Below are 16,042 nucleotides of genomic sequence, written 5' to 3'. Positions count from 1 at the left end.
AGACCGGGTTCTGCTCCCAGCCACAATGCGAATGGAAGGCAGCTGCTGCCAGAGATAACTCCATCGCACCAGCGAGCGTTTGCGCCTAAAGCGGCGGACACCGAGGAGACCGCCTGCAGGTTAAGGTACAGATTTCAGCCTCGTGCCCAACCCTGACCGATGGCGTGGGTGGGAGCAAAGCAGAAAGCAGGGCCACAAGCCAAGCAGGGACCTGAAAAGAGGGAGTTTGTCCTTCCGTGAGCCCAGATCATTAACCATTAGATGGTCCAGGAGGAGGATGCTGCACCGAGTCCTCCTTCTGCGCCTTTTCCCAGCCACTCCTGCTTTCACCACCCGACCTCAGACACGAGGATGAAGCCCAGGAGGTTTAGGATGGATATTAGGAAAAAAATCTTCGCTGAAGGGGTTATCAAACGTTGCAACAGGCTGCCCCGGGAAGTGGTGGAATCGCCATCCCATCCCTGGTGGTATTTAAAAGACGGGCAGAAGTGGTGCTGAGGGACATTGTTTAGTGGTGGGTTTGGCAGCGTCGGGTTGACCTGACGATCTTAAAGGTCCCTTCCAGCCTGGACGATCCTATGATTCCACGCAGTGACAAAGCCGAGCACTGGGTTGACCCTGCGGAGATGCCACCCGCCCACTGCACGGGAGGAGACGAGAGCCGGCGAAGCACCTGGAGAGGGAAGCGAGAGGAGGGGAGCGAGCTGCCCTGCCCTGCTCCTGGTGCGCGGGGAGATGGTTGGAGGCACCTTCCAGCAGCCGACGGCTGGCGGGAACAGGTGGTGAAGGAGAAGGCTGACACCTCTCAGCGCTTAATCGTTCCCGTTAGTAGCTTTATGAATGGCAGCCAAAAAGTGCCATAATTGCTGCAGTGACGCTTGCTAATGACTCGAGTTAGAGCTGGCAAGAAGTCAAAGGCAGGAGAGAAGAAGAAAAACAGCAGGAGCAGGATCGACACCTGAATACCTGGACTTTGGCCACCGTCAGAGGAGAGCGGAGCAAGCCTAACTTGGGACCTGCAGCTACGGACAGGCAGGGACCAAGCGCGATAGGTGAGCAGGGAGAGGTTTTACAGCACATCCCTTGCCTTCCCTTGGCAAGGAGAGAGACCTGAACACGAAGGGGAAGAGGGGATAGAAAAACAAGCCCAAATTTTCAGGTTAGTTCACGATCCTTATTCTTGGGGGACTAAGGTGACCCTCCTCATAGATACCATCTTTCTACTGCAAAATTACCTCGAACCAGGGCAGCACAAGCCCTGGGCAAAGCCGGGTAACTCAACGCGCCGCTGGCCTCAGCATCCCTCTGTGCCTCGGGATGTCCAGCCCACGAGGCTGTGGCTCCCACTGAGCCGCCGCCGTGGCCGGGGAGAGCCGTTCCCGGGGAAGAATCCAGCCCCTCGTGAGCAAACAGCACGCTCCTCCCGATTATGTATCTGTTTCTGAATGTTAACAAACAGTCGGCAGCATCTGATTGAGTGGGTTATTAGCAGAACGAAGACAGATGGTGGAGGATTAACTCTAAAGCGTCTTTATTGCAAGGCCGTCGTTACAGACGGCTCTACCTCTCTCTCCCTCTGTCTACAACTGTCACCGGCTTAATTTCACCCTACAACTCACAGCCGCACACCAACCAGCGATCCCAGCACGCAGACGAGGTGATCATCAATCACAGCAAAGGGATAAGCATCTATCAGCCGCGCTGGAACTGCGCCTTCCCGCTCCCCAGCCCACCCACACCCCCAAATCATGCCCAAATGCAGCACCGTTTCCCCGTGCGGGCATCGCAGTGGCGGTGCAGCAAGACGCAACGGCACCCGGCGTGGCACAGCAACGCCAGCTGAAGGGACAGCATCCCAAATCGTTCTTGCCGTCCACATCACCGGCGCTGCCATCAGCAGCCCAGGCTGCTCTGTTGCCTTACAGCCGGGAGAGACACCGACGCCTCACCCAGACCTGGTTTTTCACGACGCGGGTTGACGCACGCTGATACGGGGCACCGATAGGCCTTACCTCACGCTGACAGAGGCAAGTTCTCCCACGCTTATTTTGGCTTCTCGCCCCGGAGGGCGGCTCAGCCAGAAGAGCCCGCATCCGCAATCGGTCGTGTTGATGGACATCCATCCCTCGCCAGCTGGTAAACAAACAACAGAAGGCTACTAAAGACCCTCGGCTGGGCACGGCCACAGAGCGTCTGTAAGCCACACCGTTTGTTTTGCGCTGCCGGGAGAGGTTGCCACGCTGGTCCGCAAGAGCCCCCAGCCTGGATGTTCTCCATGGGGATAGCCACGAGAAGCTCTTTCCCACCAAGAAGCGATTCCTCCGCGCCGACAAGGTCTCTAAGTCCTCTCTACCTACAAGCGAGTTTTGTAGATGTCTCCCTCAAGTGACAGCGAGGTTCTGACGATCCCTGTAATTACCCATTTCCACTACGATGGAGACCCCACACCTCGTAATTATCCCACTGCCCACCTCTGCTTTTCGTTCCTTCAGCTACCCTGTGATTATTAATAGGGCTATTCGTTAGCGCCATCGCAATAAAGAGAGGAAAAGCTCTCACTTGGCAAAAACACAGAAGGGAAGCTCTCTCTCTCCTTATCCCTGCAAGGTAACCGGCCCAAAGAGTCCGGCTCAGGTACTTCGGGCAGGAAATCCTTTCACCGTACCCCTGTAGGTGACCAGACATCTGAACCCCGCCTTGGCTCTCACACCATCCAGCGTGAATCTGCACTCAAATCCACCGCAAAGCCGGGAGGCCGGAGGCCTGCAGTTGTCATCCAGCACCGTCTCTAGTGAAAACACAAGTCCCAGGCGGTCTTTGTAGCCATGGAAATCCCCCCCACTTTGGTTTTTTGGCAGATTGTACCTTTAAGCGTAATGGTCCTGCAGCCTGCGGGGGCCAGCAGCTCGCTGGCTGCACAGCATCAGGCAGGCACACTTTGTTCCCTTTCCTACACAAAAGCTTCACTTTTGGCCTTTCATGTTTCTTTGTTCTCCCCACACAAAGCCACGTTCAGCCTGAAAAGGTGGCTCACTTCATCGGCGGACACGGGAGCTTCTGTGAACGGTCCCAAAGGATCGGCAGGATGGCCAGGTGTGCCCCCGGTCCTGCCGGCCCTCAGACACCCCCCGAGTAGCCCCAGAGCCCTCGGACACCCCATGAACAGCCCCGGGGTGCTCCTGTCCATCCCAGCACGGCCACAGGCAGCGCCTCCAAGAGGCTCGAGGGACAAGCAGGTATCAAGAGAGAGATCGTACCTTCTCACAGCACTCGGACGAGACTCTGCCATCCGTCCTCCCAAGGGGCAGCCCCTTCCCGTGAAAAACCTACTCTAATCAACGTTCAAAAAGCACGCGGCAATTAACAAGCACGAGGTGAAGTCTTGTGAAGTACCTTCCCCACATTATCCGTTCAGTCTCAGGGCTCCCGGGGAACCGGAGGAACCTTTGATCTTCTAACTGATATTTGAGCCATAAACTTGCCTCCACGAGAGTTTTCCCCCATGAAAGCTAATGCGCCTTCTACTCTCGTGAAGACAAGGCTTCCTGCAAGAGTAGACACCCCCGTGGCTAACTGCTGGGCGAGCCCACGCAAGCCAAAGGAAGCTCAGCAGGGTGCTCCTTTCCAATCAAATCCCAAACCACGTTTGGGTCGCGTCTGCAGTCCCCAGAGCAACCTCACAGCCGCCAAGTTCTCCTCGACGCACCCTCAAGACCCTCCTTGCGGGGCTCTGAGACCTTTAACCCTCTGCTCCAGCATTAACCGGAGATGGCGCTGCACCAGGGTTTGCTCCAGAAAGAGAAGCCAAGCGAGGAAGCTACCAGAAGCAAGGATGCCAATTCTTTCGAGCGTAAATAGTTTTTGTTTAGTTATTATGCTTCATAATTATTTATGATATTTCTATGGATTAATCAATGCTCATAAAGTACTCGGGGGGACGACTGGAATATAAACAGGGAAATTTTAGTGAGGTCTCTGCCAGAGCGCAGGGATTTGACAAACGGAACGGCGCCTCCGAGAAGTGCAAAGGCACCGAAAATTGGTACTCTGCAGGCGTCACGGTGAGGCACTACCACCCAACTAGAATAAAAAGACTCGATGCAGCAATTGCTGGAAGAGCTTCCCACGTGACATCCTTTCCATGGGGAAAAAGACAGTGGATTTTGGATGTACGGAACTAATAAGTCCTGCCCTTCTCTTGCAGCTTCATGCAGGGGGGGCTTCCCGCATCTGTGCCCACGAAGATGTTTCAGAGATCAAAGGGGAAAGCGGGATTTTTCTCCTGGGTGTGAAGAAGACCCTAGCGCATTCCCGGCAGCAGCACCTCCACGCCCCTTGCAAGGAGATTGCTAAAGAGGAAGGAAGAAAGAATGGAAGGCGGGGAAGCCGCTCACCTTCAGTCATCCTGCGGTACTTCTCCTTGTACATGAACCCCAGTACTAGGCAGCATCCTCTTCCTGGGAGCCCCAGTTCTGCAAGAGAAGAGAGAGCGACGTTAGAAGACGGGGCCGGGGACAAGGGCAAGCGCGCGGGGATGCGAATCCTGCTGGGTACGCCCTTTCCGGCGAAGCGCCTAACCCAAAGTCTTTGGTCAACCTCACAGCCGACCTTTGCTGGGGGTCCCAAACCGACCGCTGCCGCGCTGCTCCCCGTAGCCACGCGTATCTAGAGAGGGGAAGGCCACCATCCCTTCCCCTTGCCCGTTTCTTAAGCACTCCTCTACACCACGCAGAGGGAACGAGCTGCATCTTCCTCCGCATCAGCGCGTTGCCAACAACATGGACTCTTTAATCCCTTAGCAGGCAGCGCAGCAAAATGGGAACCGGCCCCCAGAAGGGAAGATAAGTCTGGCTCGAGGCGTCTTGCTCTTTAGAAGCCAGTAAGTGACCCTACGAGCGCCAAAGTGCCAGAGTCTGAGGAGGTGCACGCCTTTGATGCCTTGATTCCTTAACGGGGCTTTCCGGCTATCGATAACGAACGGCGAGAGATCTGAGCAGGGGTTTCTCCAGAAGTAGGTTGCATGCACGCGTGCTCTCCCTGCGCGCATCTCCGAGCGGCAAAAAGCTCCAGTTCTTCAAACAAATTCTCCCGTGTCACAGTGGAGAGAAAATTAAGGTACCGTGTCCCCGGCGCTGCCTGCCTGTGGACCTGCAGAGCTCCTCGGGGGCTTCTGCGCTCTGCAGAGCCCTGCTGATCAAAGCCCCTTTGATGTTTACTTAATGTGGCTGTGGTCTCTTTAGAGCCCCCCTCTGCCGAGGAAGGAGGGCTCGGGAGTGTCACGAAGTTGTGCCGCGTGCGAGAGGGGAAGGCAGCGAAGCAGGAGGGCTGCGAGCGCAGCGACGGCTTTAGAGCCGAGCGAGCCAGGCCTCGCCAGCCGCCGCTTTTGAGCGTCACGATGCAAAGTCGGGTTTGAATTGCAGGTCTGGACCGCGCCCAGAGGAAGAGGAGAGTTGCTGAGCGCAGCGTGGCGCGATGTGCAGGGAAGAGCCCCGGGTTTATGTGGGTATATACCCAGATACACCCTATCCCTCCCCAATACCACCAGCTGCCACGGCATCCCAGCAGAGGGGTTGGCATCCTCCTCTTGCGTACGGTATGAGGCAGAATCAGAGCCTAAACCCAGGAAAAACAAGACTTTTTGACCCCAGGACACTCAGGGTACGAGCAAGACGAATTAAAGCAGCTTCTCTATTATCAAACCTTGTAAGAGGCTGAGGACCAACAGCTCCTGACCCTAAGGCTCCCCCACCAGGGAGGACATAAGCGTCTAACCAAAGTAAATCAGACGTGTAATCCCACGGACGTCGATGCTCAGACAGAAGTAAGTCTCTTGAGATGCTTACAGTAAGCTGAAATTTAATTGCCCCCCTAAATCCACGTTGCCACCTAAGGTAATGCTCTGGAAAGAAATAGGCATCTCCAGAAGGTGAGTCACTTCACCTCCCCGGGATGACTTTAGGGTGCTGCTAACTCTCCCGTTGGCCATGAAAGGTGGTGACTAACTGAGACGCAGATGTCTACAGATCCAACTATCCCCAGAACCAGCTATCCCCAGAGTCCTAATTAGCAGAAAGAGGTAAACGTCAACCATCTCCCACCTCTGAAGCAAAGGTAGGAACCGGCCCTCTTGCTTTGCAGGGCTGAGGCAACGCGATCGATGCCATCCCAGCACAAAAACTGCAAATACACTAAGAAAGGTGCCAACTTGCGGAGCCTTAGGTGCCTCCTGACCACCGGTAAGGCTTAGCTGAAGGACATTCAGCACCGGTTGCTCCCCTAGCACTGCCCAGGAATTAGAATCGATAAGACCTTGCTGAAACTTCAAGTGGGGCTTCCACGAAGGGTTGCACAATGCCTGGGAAAGTGGACACAGCGCACGTAGCCGGATAGCTGCCGATAGCCTCCCAAGCCTCCGGGGCCACTCACGCACAGCCCATGAAGCAGGCAAAAGGCGTTTATCTCTCTATTGATAGGAAAGCAAAACTGCATCGATTCCTATTGAGCCTTCAACAAGCACCAAGGTATCAAAGCGTAATTAAAACAACACAATCAGATCAGCGTCACGCAAGGCAGCGGCAGCCCACAGCTGAGCTGAGCAAGCCGGCGTTCCTATCTTACTAACTGAGACATGCATCGTACATCCCGGCACGCACACGTGGGCCTGCGTGCGGATGCTGGCGGGGTTTCTCCTGAGCACACAGACCCGGCACAACAGGGACCGCCGTGCTTTCCATGGACCACAAATGTCGTCAAGAGCATCCTGAACCAAAGCAGTAGCTGCAGCCACCCGGGGGATGAATATATCAGAATGGCTGGGGTTGGAAGGGACCTTAAAGATCATCTCGTTCCACCTCCCTGCCCCGGGCAGGGACACCTCCCATCAGCCCAGGTTGCTCCAAGCCCCGTCCAACCTGGCCTTGAACCCCTCCAGGGATGGGGCAGCCACAGCTTCCCTGGGCAACCTGGGCCAGGGGCTCACCACACCCAGAGTGAAAAATTCCACCACTCAGGCATCCAGCTCTCATCTTCCAGTCTCCAACGCTCCCTGAGGAGGTCGTGCTTTAGAGGCTGTGAGAAGCGGCTACGACCCAAGGCAACGTCTGTGCCGCTCAAGAGGTCCCAGTCACAACTTCGCCCCTGCAGGAGGGAGGGACAGTCAGGGATGGGCCACACGGGCTGGATCCAGATGAAATCTGGGTTATTACCCCTCTGGAGCCTGGATCAGCGCACACCGGTATGGGTGTCTATCTTCCACTTGCCTCCCCGAGGGGTGCTATAATTAATGCTTATAAAACACTTTGATATCCCATGATGAAAGGAGCTATACAAGAGGACTGCATTATAATAATTCATACCATAAATTTGTGAGAACATGCAAAAATCTTTATAGCTAAAGGCACCTTTAAATACTTGACAGTGCCTTTAAAAGGTAAAACGCTTCGAGATGACTCCGATGCCTAAGGATGTCTCACCACTTCATGGCTTTTAGTGGCTACCTGAAGCTAAAATAGTTAAGCAGATACCCAGCATTTTAAATGTTTTGGCTTCAGGGGGGCTGCTGAGATACCACTGAAAACAGAACATTTTAACCCCTGCACGTCCCCCACCCCCAAAACAAATCCCATCCGCTTCCTCGCGATGGCAATCCCAGCAGAGCGAAACTGGTTACGGTTGGAGTTTCTCAGCCCAGGCGCTCTGAAGAAGCGTGAGCTTAAGTATCTTGTTTGGAAAACACATGGTAAGACCATGTTTTTGACTCACTCAAAGGTACCGGCATTAATTCACCTCAAAACTTGGAGGAGAACCACTCATCAGACAAAGCACAAGCGTGTTCAAACCACCCGTTGCTGGCATTAGGGGCCGCCAGCGACAACGAAGCAAAAACCAATTAAACAAGAGTTCAGGGTCTGCCAGAACGGGATCTTTATGCGCAGACTGGGCAAAGTTCGCTTTGAAAGGGAGATTTCTCTTTGCTGGCCCGAACTGTGGAAACCTCCTGCTTCTTCCTCATTTCTCCCGTCGTCTGGGATTTCCTTACTCAATTTCAAGGCAATTCAAGCCGTAACTCGGGGAGGGAACTCAGTTTCTGATCAACCAGTGCAGTAAAGGCTAAAGCTGCAAAGCAGTAATAAAGGTTTATTAACACAACCATAATGTGTACTATTGTGTAGCTGTATTCCACCAGGAATGATAATAAATGCTTAACAGCCCAATAATACCTGCTTAATAATTTTTCCGCTCATCCTGTCTAATTGAAGTTTATTAAAGAACGATAAACTTCATAATCGTTGTAAAGGCATAATTGCAATTCCATCGCTTATTTAATATTGACTTAATTATATTACAACTAAGTTATATTTTCCCATACATATTAAATATCAATTAGCTGTTTTAAACTATTGATTTGTATTTAATTAACTATGCTATTATATACCAATTAAGTTCTTATAAGAGAAGCAGAAACAGCTGGTCTCTTAAATTAAATTTTAAAAACTTTGTATTAACATAAATATCATGTTTCTATTTTCTCATGTTTTCCTTCCACAGAGATGGAGATTCGCTACCTGTAAATATTTTTGCAATCGCGTGCTATATGCGTGAGCTTTGTTCTGAATTGGGAATTGGACAACCTCCGTGACAGGTACCTTGGCATCAGCGACACCAAAACACGGCAAAGACAAGAGGGTTGGAAAAGCCCCATCTCCCCCGGGGACCTCAGAAGCCGAGAACTTGAGTGGGAGCTCGTCAAAGAGCATGAAAGTCTCCAAGGAAGAAGCTCAGTGTCTTCCCCTTTGTTTTTAAGGTGGCCAGCAAGGGTGATAGAAGATCCTACGCCACCAAATCCGAGAGTTTTGGATGACCTAACGCCACTTTGGTTGAGAAACCTTATGCTCCTGCTTAGAAGTTTCCTGTCCTGACAGCCAAAGTTGTCTGCTGTTGCTGAAGAAACACATTATGAACAGAAGAGACCCATCTCCCAAGTCTTTCCGTGTTCTTGGCTTCTCCGTATCTAGCGACAATCCACCCCAAAAGCTACAAGCGTGCGGAGGAGCATTTTCTTCTTTGTTTTTCCAACGTCTTCGTTTCCAGGCTCAGTAACCATCCTCCTTTTCTCCTGCAGATTCCCTTGACATCCTTGCGACCTCTTCTTCAGAGGACTTTGCTCTGGGCACCCATAAAGCAAGCCGCATCCTTCCCCTCCAAGTTCACCTTCTGCCGCGAGTGCTGGATTCTGGCTTCCTTGACACGTGTCCGCATCCGGGAGCGTTGCCGAGCAATCCAAACTACCGCCGCGTTTCGGCAGAGAGCAAATGGATCCCTCGGCACGTAATTTCTATATTACGCCGTTAAGTCTGCAGAGCAATCCAAGATCCTCGGAGATGGGAAAAAAAGCTATACAAATGCAAGTTCTTATTAAATCTGTGCCCTGTTAATTCATAAAAATATATTAAAAAAACCTAAGAGGCTTCCCAGATGAGAAAATGGGCACATTACTGTTTGAAATATGAATGAACCAGAGATCAGTGTTAAACGCTGCAGTGATATTGTATTTTATTCCATAGCGCTCTGCAGAAAAGTTGCATTTATAAACCCATTTATTGTGTTATGTACTTGCAAACCACCTTGTCATCCATTTATTGCACAAATAAAATCTTAAAAGCAGAGGATTAGTTGAGCGTGTCCCTGTGGGACCACAATCTGACTTTAAAGAATCCATCAGTGAAGGAAAACCGATGGAGCAGAGGTGTTTGCCAGCTCGTTGCTCCGAGATGGAAAAGGCAACTGCGCAGAAGGGCTATTCTCCGACGGTCCACAGACCTGGAAATCCTGTTCGGATTACAGAGGGAAGGCTCATACAGCAGAGCTTGCAGAAACCCGGTCAGGAGCCAGTTCTGGTTGAAGACTTTGGAGGAGCAAAGTCCCCTCTCTTGCCGCTGCGCAGGGGCAAAGACCACTATGGGGAGGATGGTTCAACTTTCCATGGCGAAAGAAAATCCCTCAAAATCGAAACTGTGCAAGATACCGCCGTTAAGACCTAAATTTGCCTTAAACAATGCTGGAGAGGCAGGTATCTGCAGCTCAAACGGCAGCATCACCCAAACAAGCCGGCCCCGGCGCTGTTTTCCCCGAGGGGAATTTCTAGCGCTGACGGGTGAAGGTCTGGAGGGCCCTTGAAACTTCCCCCCGATATTCTTGTGGGTTAAAAAAAACATAATGGAAAACGATGGGAAAATTTGGGGGCGCTTCTTTTCACCAAGTCTGTTTCAAACCCAGTGGAAAAAACCAGAGCCAGCAGAAGGGGAGAGGAGGAAGAGAGCTTCACGCTGCCGAGCGGAGAGAATTATTTCCCCGTGTTCCCCGGCTAACGAAGGGAAAAAAGGCACCTCCAAGTTATAACTCAGCACGGACATGTTTTGAAAAGCTTTTTTTCCCCCTCTAGCGACAACACAGAGCCTTTGGTCCCTAAAGCTCAGTCCGCCGAATCTGTGTTCCCCACTCTCCCCAGCCCTCCATGAGCCCTGCCAAACCTCTTCCAAACACGCTATTTGGGGAGTGCCCAGCAAGCGAAGAAGAATCTTCACAAACCTCAAATCCAATCATTTTTAGGTTGGTTTTTTTTTCCCCCTTCCCCCCCCCCCAAGTACTCTGAGGGAGCCCCAGAATAAGGCGGCCTTCAGAACTCAAACCTTCGTGCGTAAACAGCTTCCATGCCTTTGTGTGCACGGCTACACGCGTACGCGAGTCACATCATCTGAACCACCTTCCTTTGATAAGGTCTTGCAGCAGCAAGTGCCACAGGTCTAACTACACCTCGCGTGCAGGCAGGTATTTTTTCCTGTATTTCCCGTTGTGGAAGTCATAACTTTTCACGTAGCATTTGTTTCATTCAAAAGAAAAAAAAAAACACAAATAAAAGGTCATTTAGATGCAGAGTCTGTTTTCTTCACCACCGCCAAGGCCAGATCGACTCCTGTTTGCACTAACGAGACGGCCAACGCAGCCACGAACTTCTACGTAACCTCGCTAAAGGCCCTCGCAGGCATCGGGAAAGGCTGGCGGGGCTGCCCGCCATCGCAAATCCTTGGGGAATATTGCCAAGAAACAAAGTCACCCGCACCTCCCTCCACGCCCTACTTCTGAAGGCTCCACCGAGGAGAGACCGTCCACAAAAAAACGCCTCCGGGGCCAATCTTTCATTTTACAATCACGCAGCGTGCGGGCGGAGCTCAAGCATTTCTCCCCAGTTTACGCGATTTCTACAGCGTTTCGCAAGAGCTGCTAACCCTGTCGCCCCTTTCATCTCGCTTCGCTCAGACCCGGAGCTCGGACCCGCCCTGGGAAGACATCCGTGTTGTTCGGTGGGGCTACGGCCAATTCACCTCGCTGGTGGATTTGACCGGCACTTCAAGGACTTCCCCGGGGATTTAATCTCCTTTTCACTGCAGCCCATTGTACGTGCCGCTCGCTCCATTCAAGCCACAAAATACATCCCCCGTTTCAAGGCCGCAGCCCGCTGCGGGGAGGTCGGGAACAAGGCTCCGAGAGAAACTTCAGCCATACGTGAGCACCTCCCCCGGTCTCTCCTCAACTCTTCCCCGGGTCAGCCCCTGAAACCACGACACCTCACCATCCCCAGGAGGAGCCGGGAACTGCTGAGACCACTTTTCCTGACGCCGAGGGGTCAGCCGGGGCCATCAGAGGACAGCCAGGTGATGGACACATCTGTCTCGGTCACGCTCCAGTGGTTGCGTTGCACCAGCCGACACGGACTCTACGGAGCTCCTCGCATCTCCAGGGCTGGAGCAGGGAGGGCAGGAGGGGCTAACAGACAGCTTGAGCCTCGTCCCTCACCCTGGGTGGCCTCTCTGCCTCCCCCAGGCATTTCCTCTCGCAAGCCGAGGGCTCGGATGGCCCTGGGCTGGCTGTCACCTGCCCCCACCTTCTGCTTGGCAGCTCAGACCCGAACTTGCACTCACCTGGGGAGCTGCCTGCCAACGTCTGTGGTGGCACCGACACGGCATTACTTGCTCCCCCCTGTCCAGCCATCTTCCTCTTCCCACCCCTCCCAAAACCAGGAGCTGCGTATTCGACTCCATACAGCAGAAAAATAACCCTGTCCCACCAGAGAGAAAAGGGTGGAGGACACGTACGAAACCCATCGCACCTTTCTGCAGCCCCTCTTCCATTGCACCTCATGCAACGAGCTCTCCAGGGAATCAAAATGCCTTTTTGAGGACATGGCCCAGAGACTGGAAAAGCCCCAAACGTGTGAAAAAACGGGGGCTGCAAGAGGAGGGGTGTTTGGAAGGTGGGTTGGGCCAGTCTAAGCTGGGGCAAGCCTTCCTGCTCCATCTCCAGCGATTGCCCTGGCATCGGGGTGCGCTCCACCTCCCAGGAGGGCTTTCAACAGGGGGGATTTCTAGTCCCTCAGATGGTCTGAAATCCGAATGAAAAAGAGCTCAGAACAAAACTGACAAGGAGAAAGATGCAAGAGCCGCACATTTTGATTCCTTAAGAACACGGGGTTTTCTCCAGAGACCTGATTTCATCCCCAAACGCTCCGGTTTCTCATTTCGTTGAAAGCCACTGCACCGTTCCCTGCCCCTGCTGCAGGACCCCTGCGCGTCCCATCGCCATCCAAGCAACATTAGCCGCACACACGGCACGACATCATCCCGAAGCCTGGCGGGAGCAGCTCGTGTTGGAATAAATAACACATTCCGCGCTTCCCTGGCGCACGGAGAGCCACATTTACATGCGGGTCTAGAGATCTGCATAGAGCAGGAGGTCTACCAGCCACACACCCCACCCAGACCACCCCGTAAAGCCCCCTGCTCAACTAGGAGGAGAACGTGGCAACGGAAACACTTTGCAATAAGCCCCGGATGCCTCCACGCTGCTCTGACAGATCGTGGACACACTGGAGAGAGAGATAATAAAAATAAAGCCACAGCCCTGTAAAGGTCACATCTATTGTGGCACTCTGGAGCAACACCAGCTTCTCGCACCTCCCACCCTTGAAAGCGTTCCTGGTTCAGCCACCCATTTTACAAGCCTAGAAAGGCCGAGGACAGCGGAGGAAAGCGCAAACCACTTCTACCCTTGGCAGCAACCTTCAAACCCATCTGCCCCAGACCCATCGGCTCCTCCTGCCCCGAATCCCGCAAAGCCCATTGTCCGGCTGCTCCAAATCCTTCCCACGCTGGGCACCCCCAACAACTGCCCTGTCTCCTCCAAGACCGACTGCCCGCGGCCCTTTAATCCCCTCCGAAGGCAGGGGACGCACTGCAGCACTGCCGTGCTCTCACTTGAGGACGACACGCCAGTCAGAGGCGGGGAGCCCCGCGGTCCTTCCATTACTGGGAAATCACGCTCCAGCCTCGCAAACGCCATTACTTCCGCGTATCTTGTAATTAAATTGTATTCGGCGGTTACCTCACAGCACGGCTGCGATCCTTGCGCATGTGAGGCTTCTAAATTTCTGATCTTCAGCTTCTATTTTATTTTTCCCCTCCTTGCCAACTCTCAGCAACGTCAGAACACTCTTTACGCTGCCTGCCCCCTCGCGAGGCGAGAAGGGGGTAGGGGACGTGCTGTGCAGCACCAGTCCACGCGACACCATCTCCTCTTGGGCCGCCCACCAGTCCCAAGCTGAAGGGGACCCGCGACATGAACGAGCCACCTCGGTCAGACCCACGCACACCGGTTACTCTGTTTCCTCCTTCGCTATTTAAACCTCCCAGCAATTTGAATGGGAGCCGACGCGCCTAAATAGCTCGGGGAACCTCACTTACGGTGGTGTTACCAAACCACCACGGATGAGTAACTTGGCCAAGGGAGCAGCTTGGCCCAGCTGGAGATTAATCCCAGTTGGAGGTGCATTTGCTGCGGTCCCCGCTCTTTCCCTTCTGTTAAAACTTGCTCGAAGAGGGAGTTTTCCTGCTGGAAGGGGCTGGAAGACAGGCTGAGTTGGGGGTTTCAGCCTGGAGAAGAGAAGGCTCCGGGGAGACCTTCCAGCCCCTTCCAGTCCCTAAAGGGGCTCCAGGAAGGATGGGGAGGGACTCTGGAGCAGGGAGGGGAGCCATGGGACGAGGGGGAAGGGTTTTACACTCGAGCAGGGCAGGTTTAGATGAGACATTAGGAAGAAGTTCTTTCCACTGAGGGTGGTGAGACGCTGGCCCAGGTTGCCCAGAGAGGGGGTGGAGGCCCCATCCCTGGAGACGTCCAAGGCCAGGCTGGATGAGGCTCTGAGCGACCTGATCTAGTTGAAGACGTCCCTGCTCACTGCAGGGGGGTGGGACTCGATGGCTTTAACCAACCCAACAGCATCTATGAACATGAAAACAGGCCCCTACCCTCCGCCAACAAACAAGGCGCCTATTACAGAGAAGGAGAGAAAGCGCCAAGATTTAAGGGCCCGTCTAACCATTACCTTTCCATCCCTTTCTGCAGAAAGGCTGCTTTGATTGAGGTGTTGAAGCTTCACCGTGTGCTGGCAGGGAGGGCTTTGGCCACGCTCAGCAGTAGGAGAATGGAAAGCGAGTGGGCAAATGTCAGGCTGTGGGAGGCTGATTGCTGCCCTGTCCGGACCACGTTCCTTCACCATCCCAGCGGCAGCAGATCCGGTCCCGCCAGGAGAAACAAATCCATCACCCAAACCGCTAGGCCATGCAGGCATCCCGCTACAACGGCGGTTGGGATGCCGGAGCTGGCACCAGGCACCTTGCTCGGGTCCAGGGAAGGCACGGAGCGTCCACACCACCAGCTGCAGGTTGCAGCATTCAGCCTGAACCTCCAACCTTGCAACATCCACTTTGTCTCATGACCATCCCTGCCCCCCTTTCAGAGCACGACGGGTTTCCCGATTGACCTGAAAACTCAGTTTCTGCAACTGGTCCTGCTGACTGGATCTTCACCCTGCCAACGCTTGGCTAGCGGGGCTCACCAGCTTCAGCAAAAAAAAAAAAAAAAAGGCTGGTAGTTCCCACAACGTTAAATACTTCCTCCGCCCCTACGGACGCGATTATCACAGGCAAGAGGTAGGAAGGCAAACCAGGGAAGACGGGTATAAGAGGAGGATTTGGCGCCCTGCTCGTGCCCTTACGCAGCCCAAAGCGTGCACAAGCGGCAGCGATCTCTCACAAACGGCCGCTCTCCTCCTCGTGACATGCCTCGACCAAATTAAGCCCCAGCTCCCGGCCCATGCCAATACGCGCCTTTATGCACCTTCCCTGCTCCTCGTATCTGCTGCCAAACTCTATAACTTAGTGCAAGCAGCTTGGCTTCCACTGCCAGGGGGCCATTTTCCCAGCGTTGGCCGTAACTGGAATGATATGTGAAAACAGCTCCCCTGCTTCCCCCGGTGTCGGCGCGCCGCTCCTGAGCGCGCGCTCTCTCCATCCCATTAAAAGTAATGGGGTGAGATTGTCCAGCCCATTACTTTCAATGGCTTCGTTTCAGCCAGACAGCCCAAAGCTCCCAACATCCTCAAAATAGCAAGCGCGGTAGCTCCAGAACTCTCTACTTCATTATCACATCCTGTATTCCAGCTTGCCAGGGTTTAATTGGCAAGACAGCCAAGCCGGCGTTTAGGTTTGCTAATTGCTGCAGGAGAGACACGAGCATTGCTTGCACCGCTGACGATTGTTTCCTTGCTCAGCAATTTTTTGGCTTTTCAAGGTGTGAAGTTTTACAAAATTAGTCTTAAGTCCTTTTTTTTTTTTTTTTTAAAAAAAAAAAAAATAGAAACACAGGCAAAGCCAGCCACGGGAGAGGTACTTCGTGAAACCATTGCGTGCTCCGAGCTTCAGCTGGTCTTGCTGGTGCTGGAGGGGAAGGACAGTTGCGGGAAGAGCTAGCTGGGGAGAAACATGGCTCCTACAAAAAGCCAAGCGCAAATCATATATTTAAGACGCGTCACGGGAGCCGTAGTTGGAGCACTTCTGAATCGCGAGTCCAACAATACACCGAGGGCAGAGACAGGCCAAAAATCAAAACACTTTGCTTCCAAGACAGTTTGATGTAACGACACGCTCAGAAA

The 16,042-nt window shown here is 53.4% G+C and overlaps 1 protein-coding gene across 3 annotated transcripts in view; it reads right to left on the bottom strand.

Moving 5' to 3' along the window:
* Positions 1–16,042, bottom strand: part of KIRREL3 (kirre like nephrin family adhesion molecule 3) — a 357,510-nt gene that overhangs the window by 130,704 nt on the left and 210,764 nt on the right. For 2 of the 3 annotated variants that reach the window (XM_063355399.1, XM_063355400.1), the window contains exon 2: positions 4,395–4,472. The exons of the other annotated variant lie outside the window; for it this stretch is intronic. In XM_063355399.1, the coding sequence (XP_063211469.1) occupies positions 4,395–4,472 (78 nt within the window). The remainder of the gene's footprint in view (positions 1–4,394; positions 4,473–16,042) is intronic. 3 annotated transcript variants of the gene reach the window in all.

The sequence above is a fragment of the Chroicocephalus ridibundus genome, chromosome 18, assembly GCF_963924245.1.
Source record: "Chroicocephalus ridibundus chromosome 18, bChrRid1.1, whole genome shotgun sequence".
NCBI lineage: Eukaryota > Metazoa > Chordata > Aves > Charadriiformes > Laridae > Chroicocephalus > Chroicocephalus ridibundus.
The sequence above is the reverse complement of the archived record's forward strand: the minus strand, read 5'-3'. Positions and strand labels throughout refer to the sequence as shown.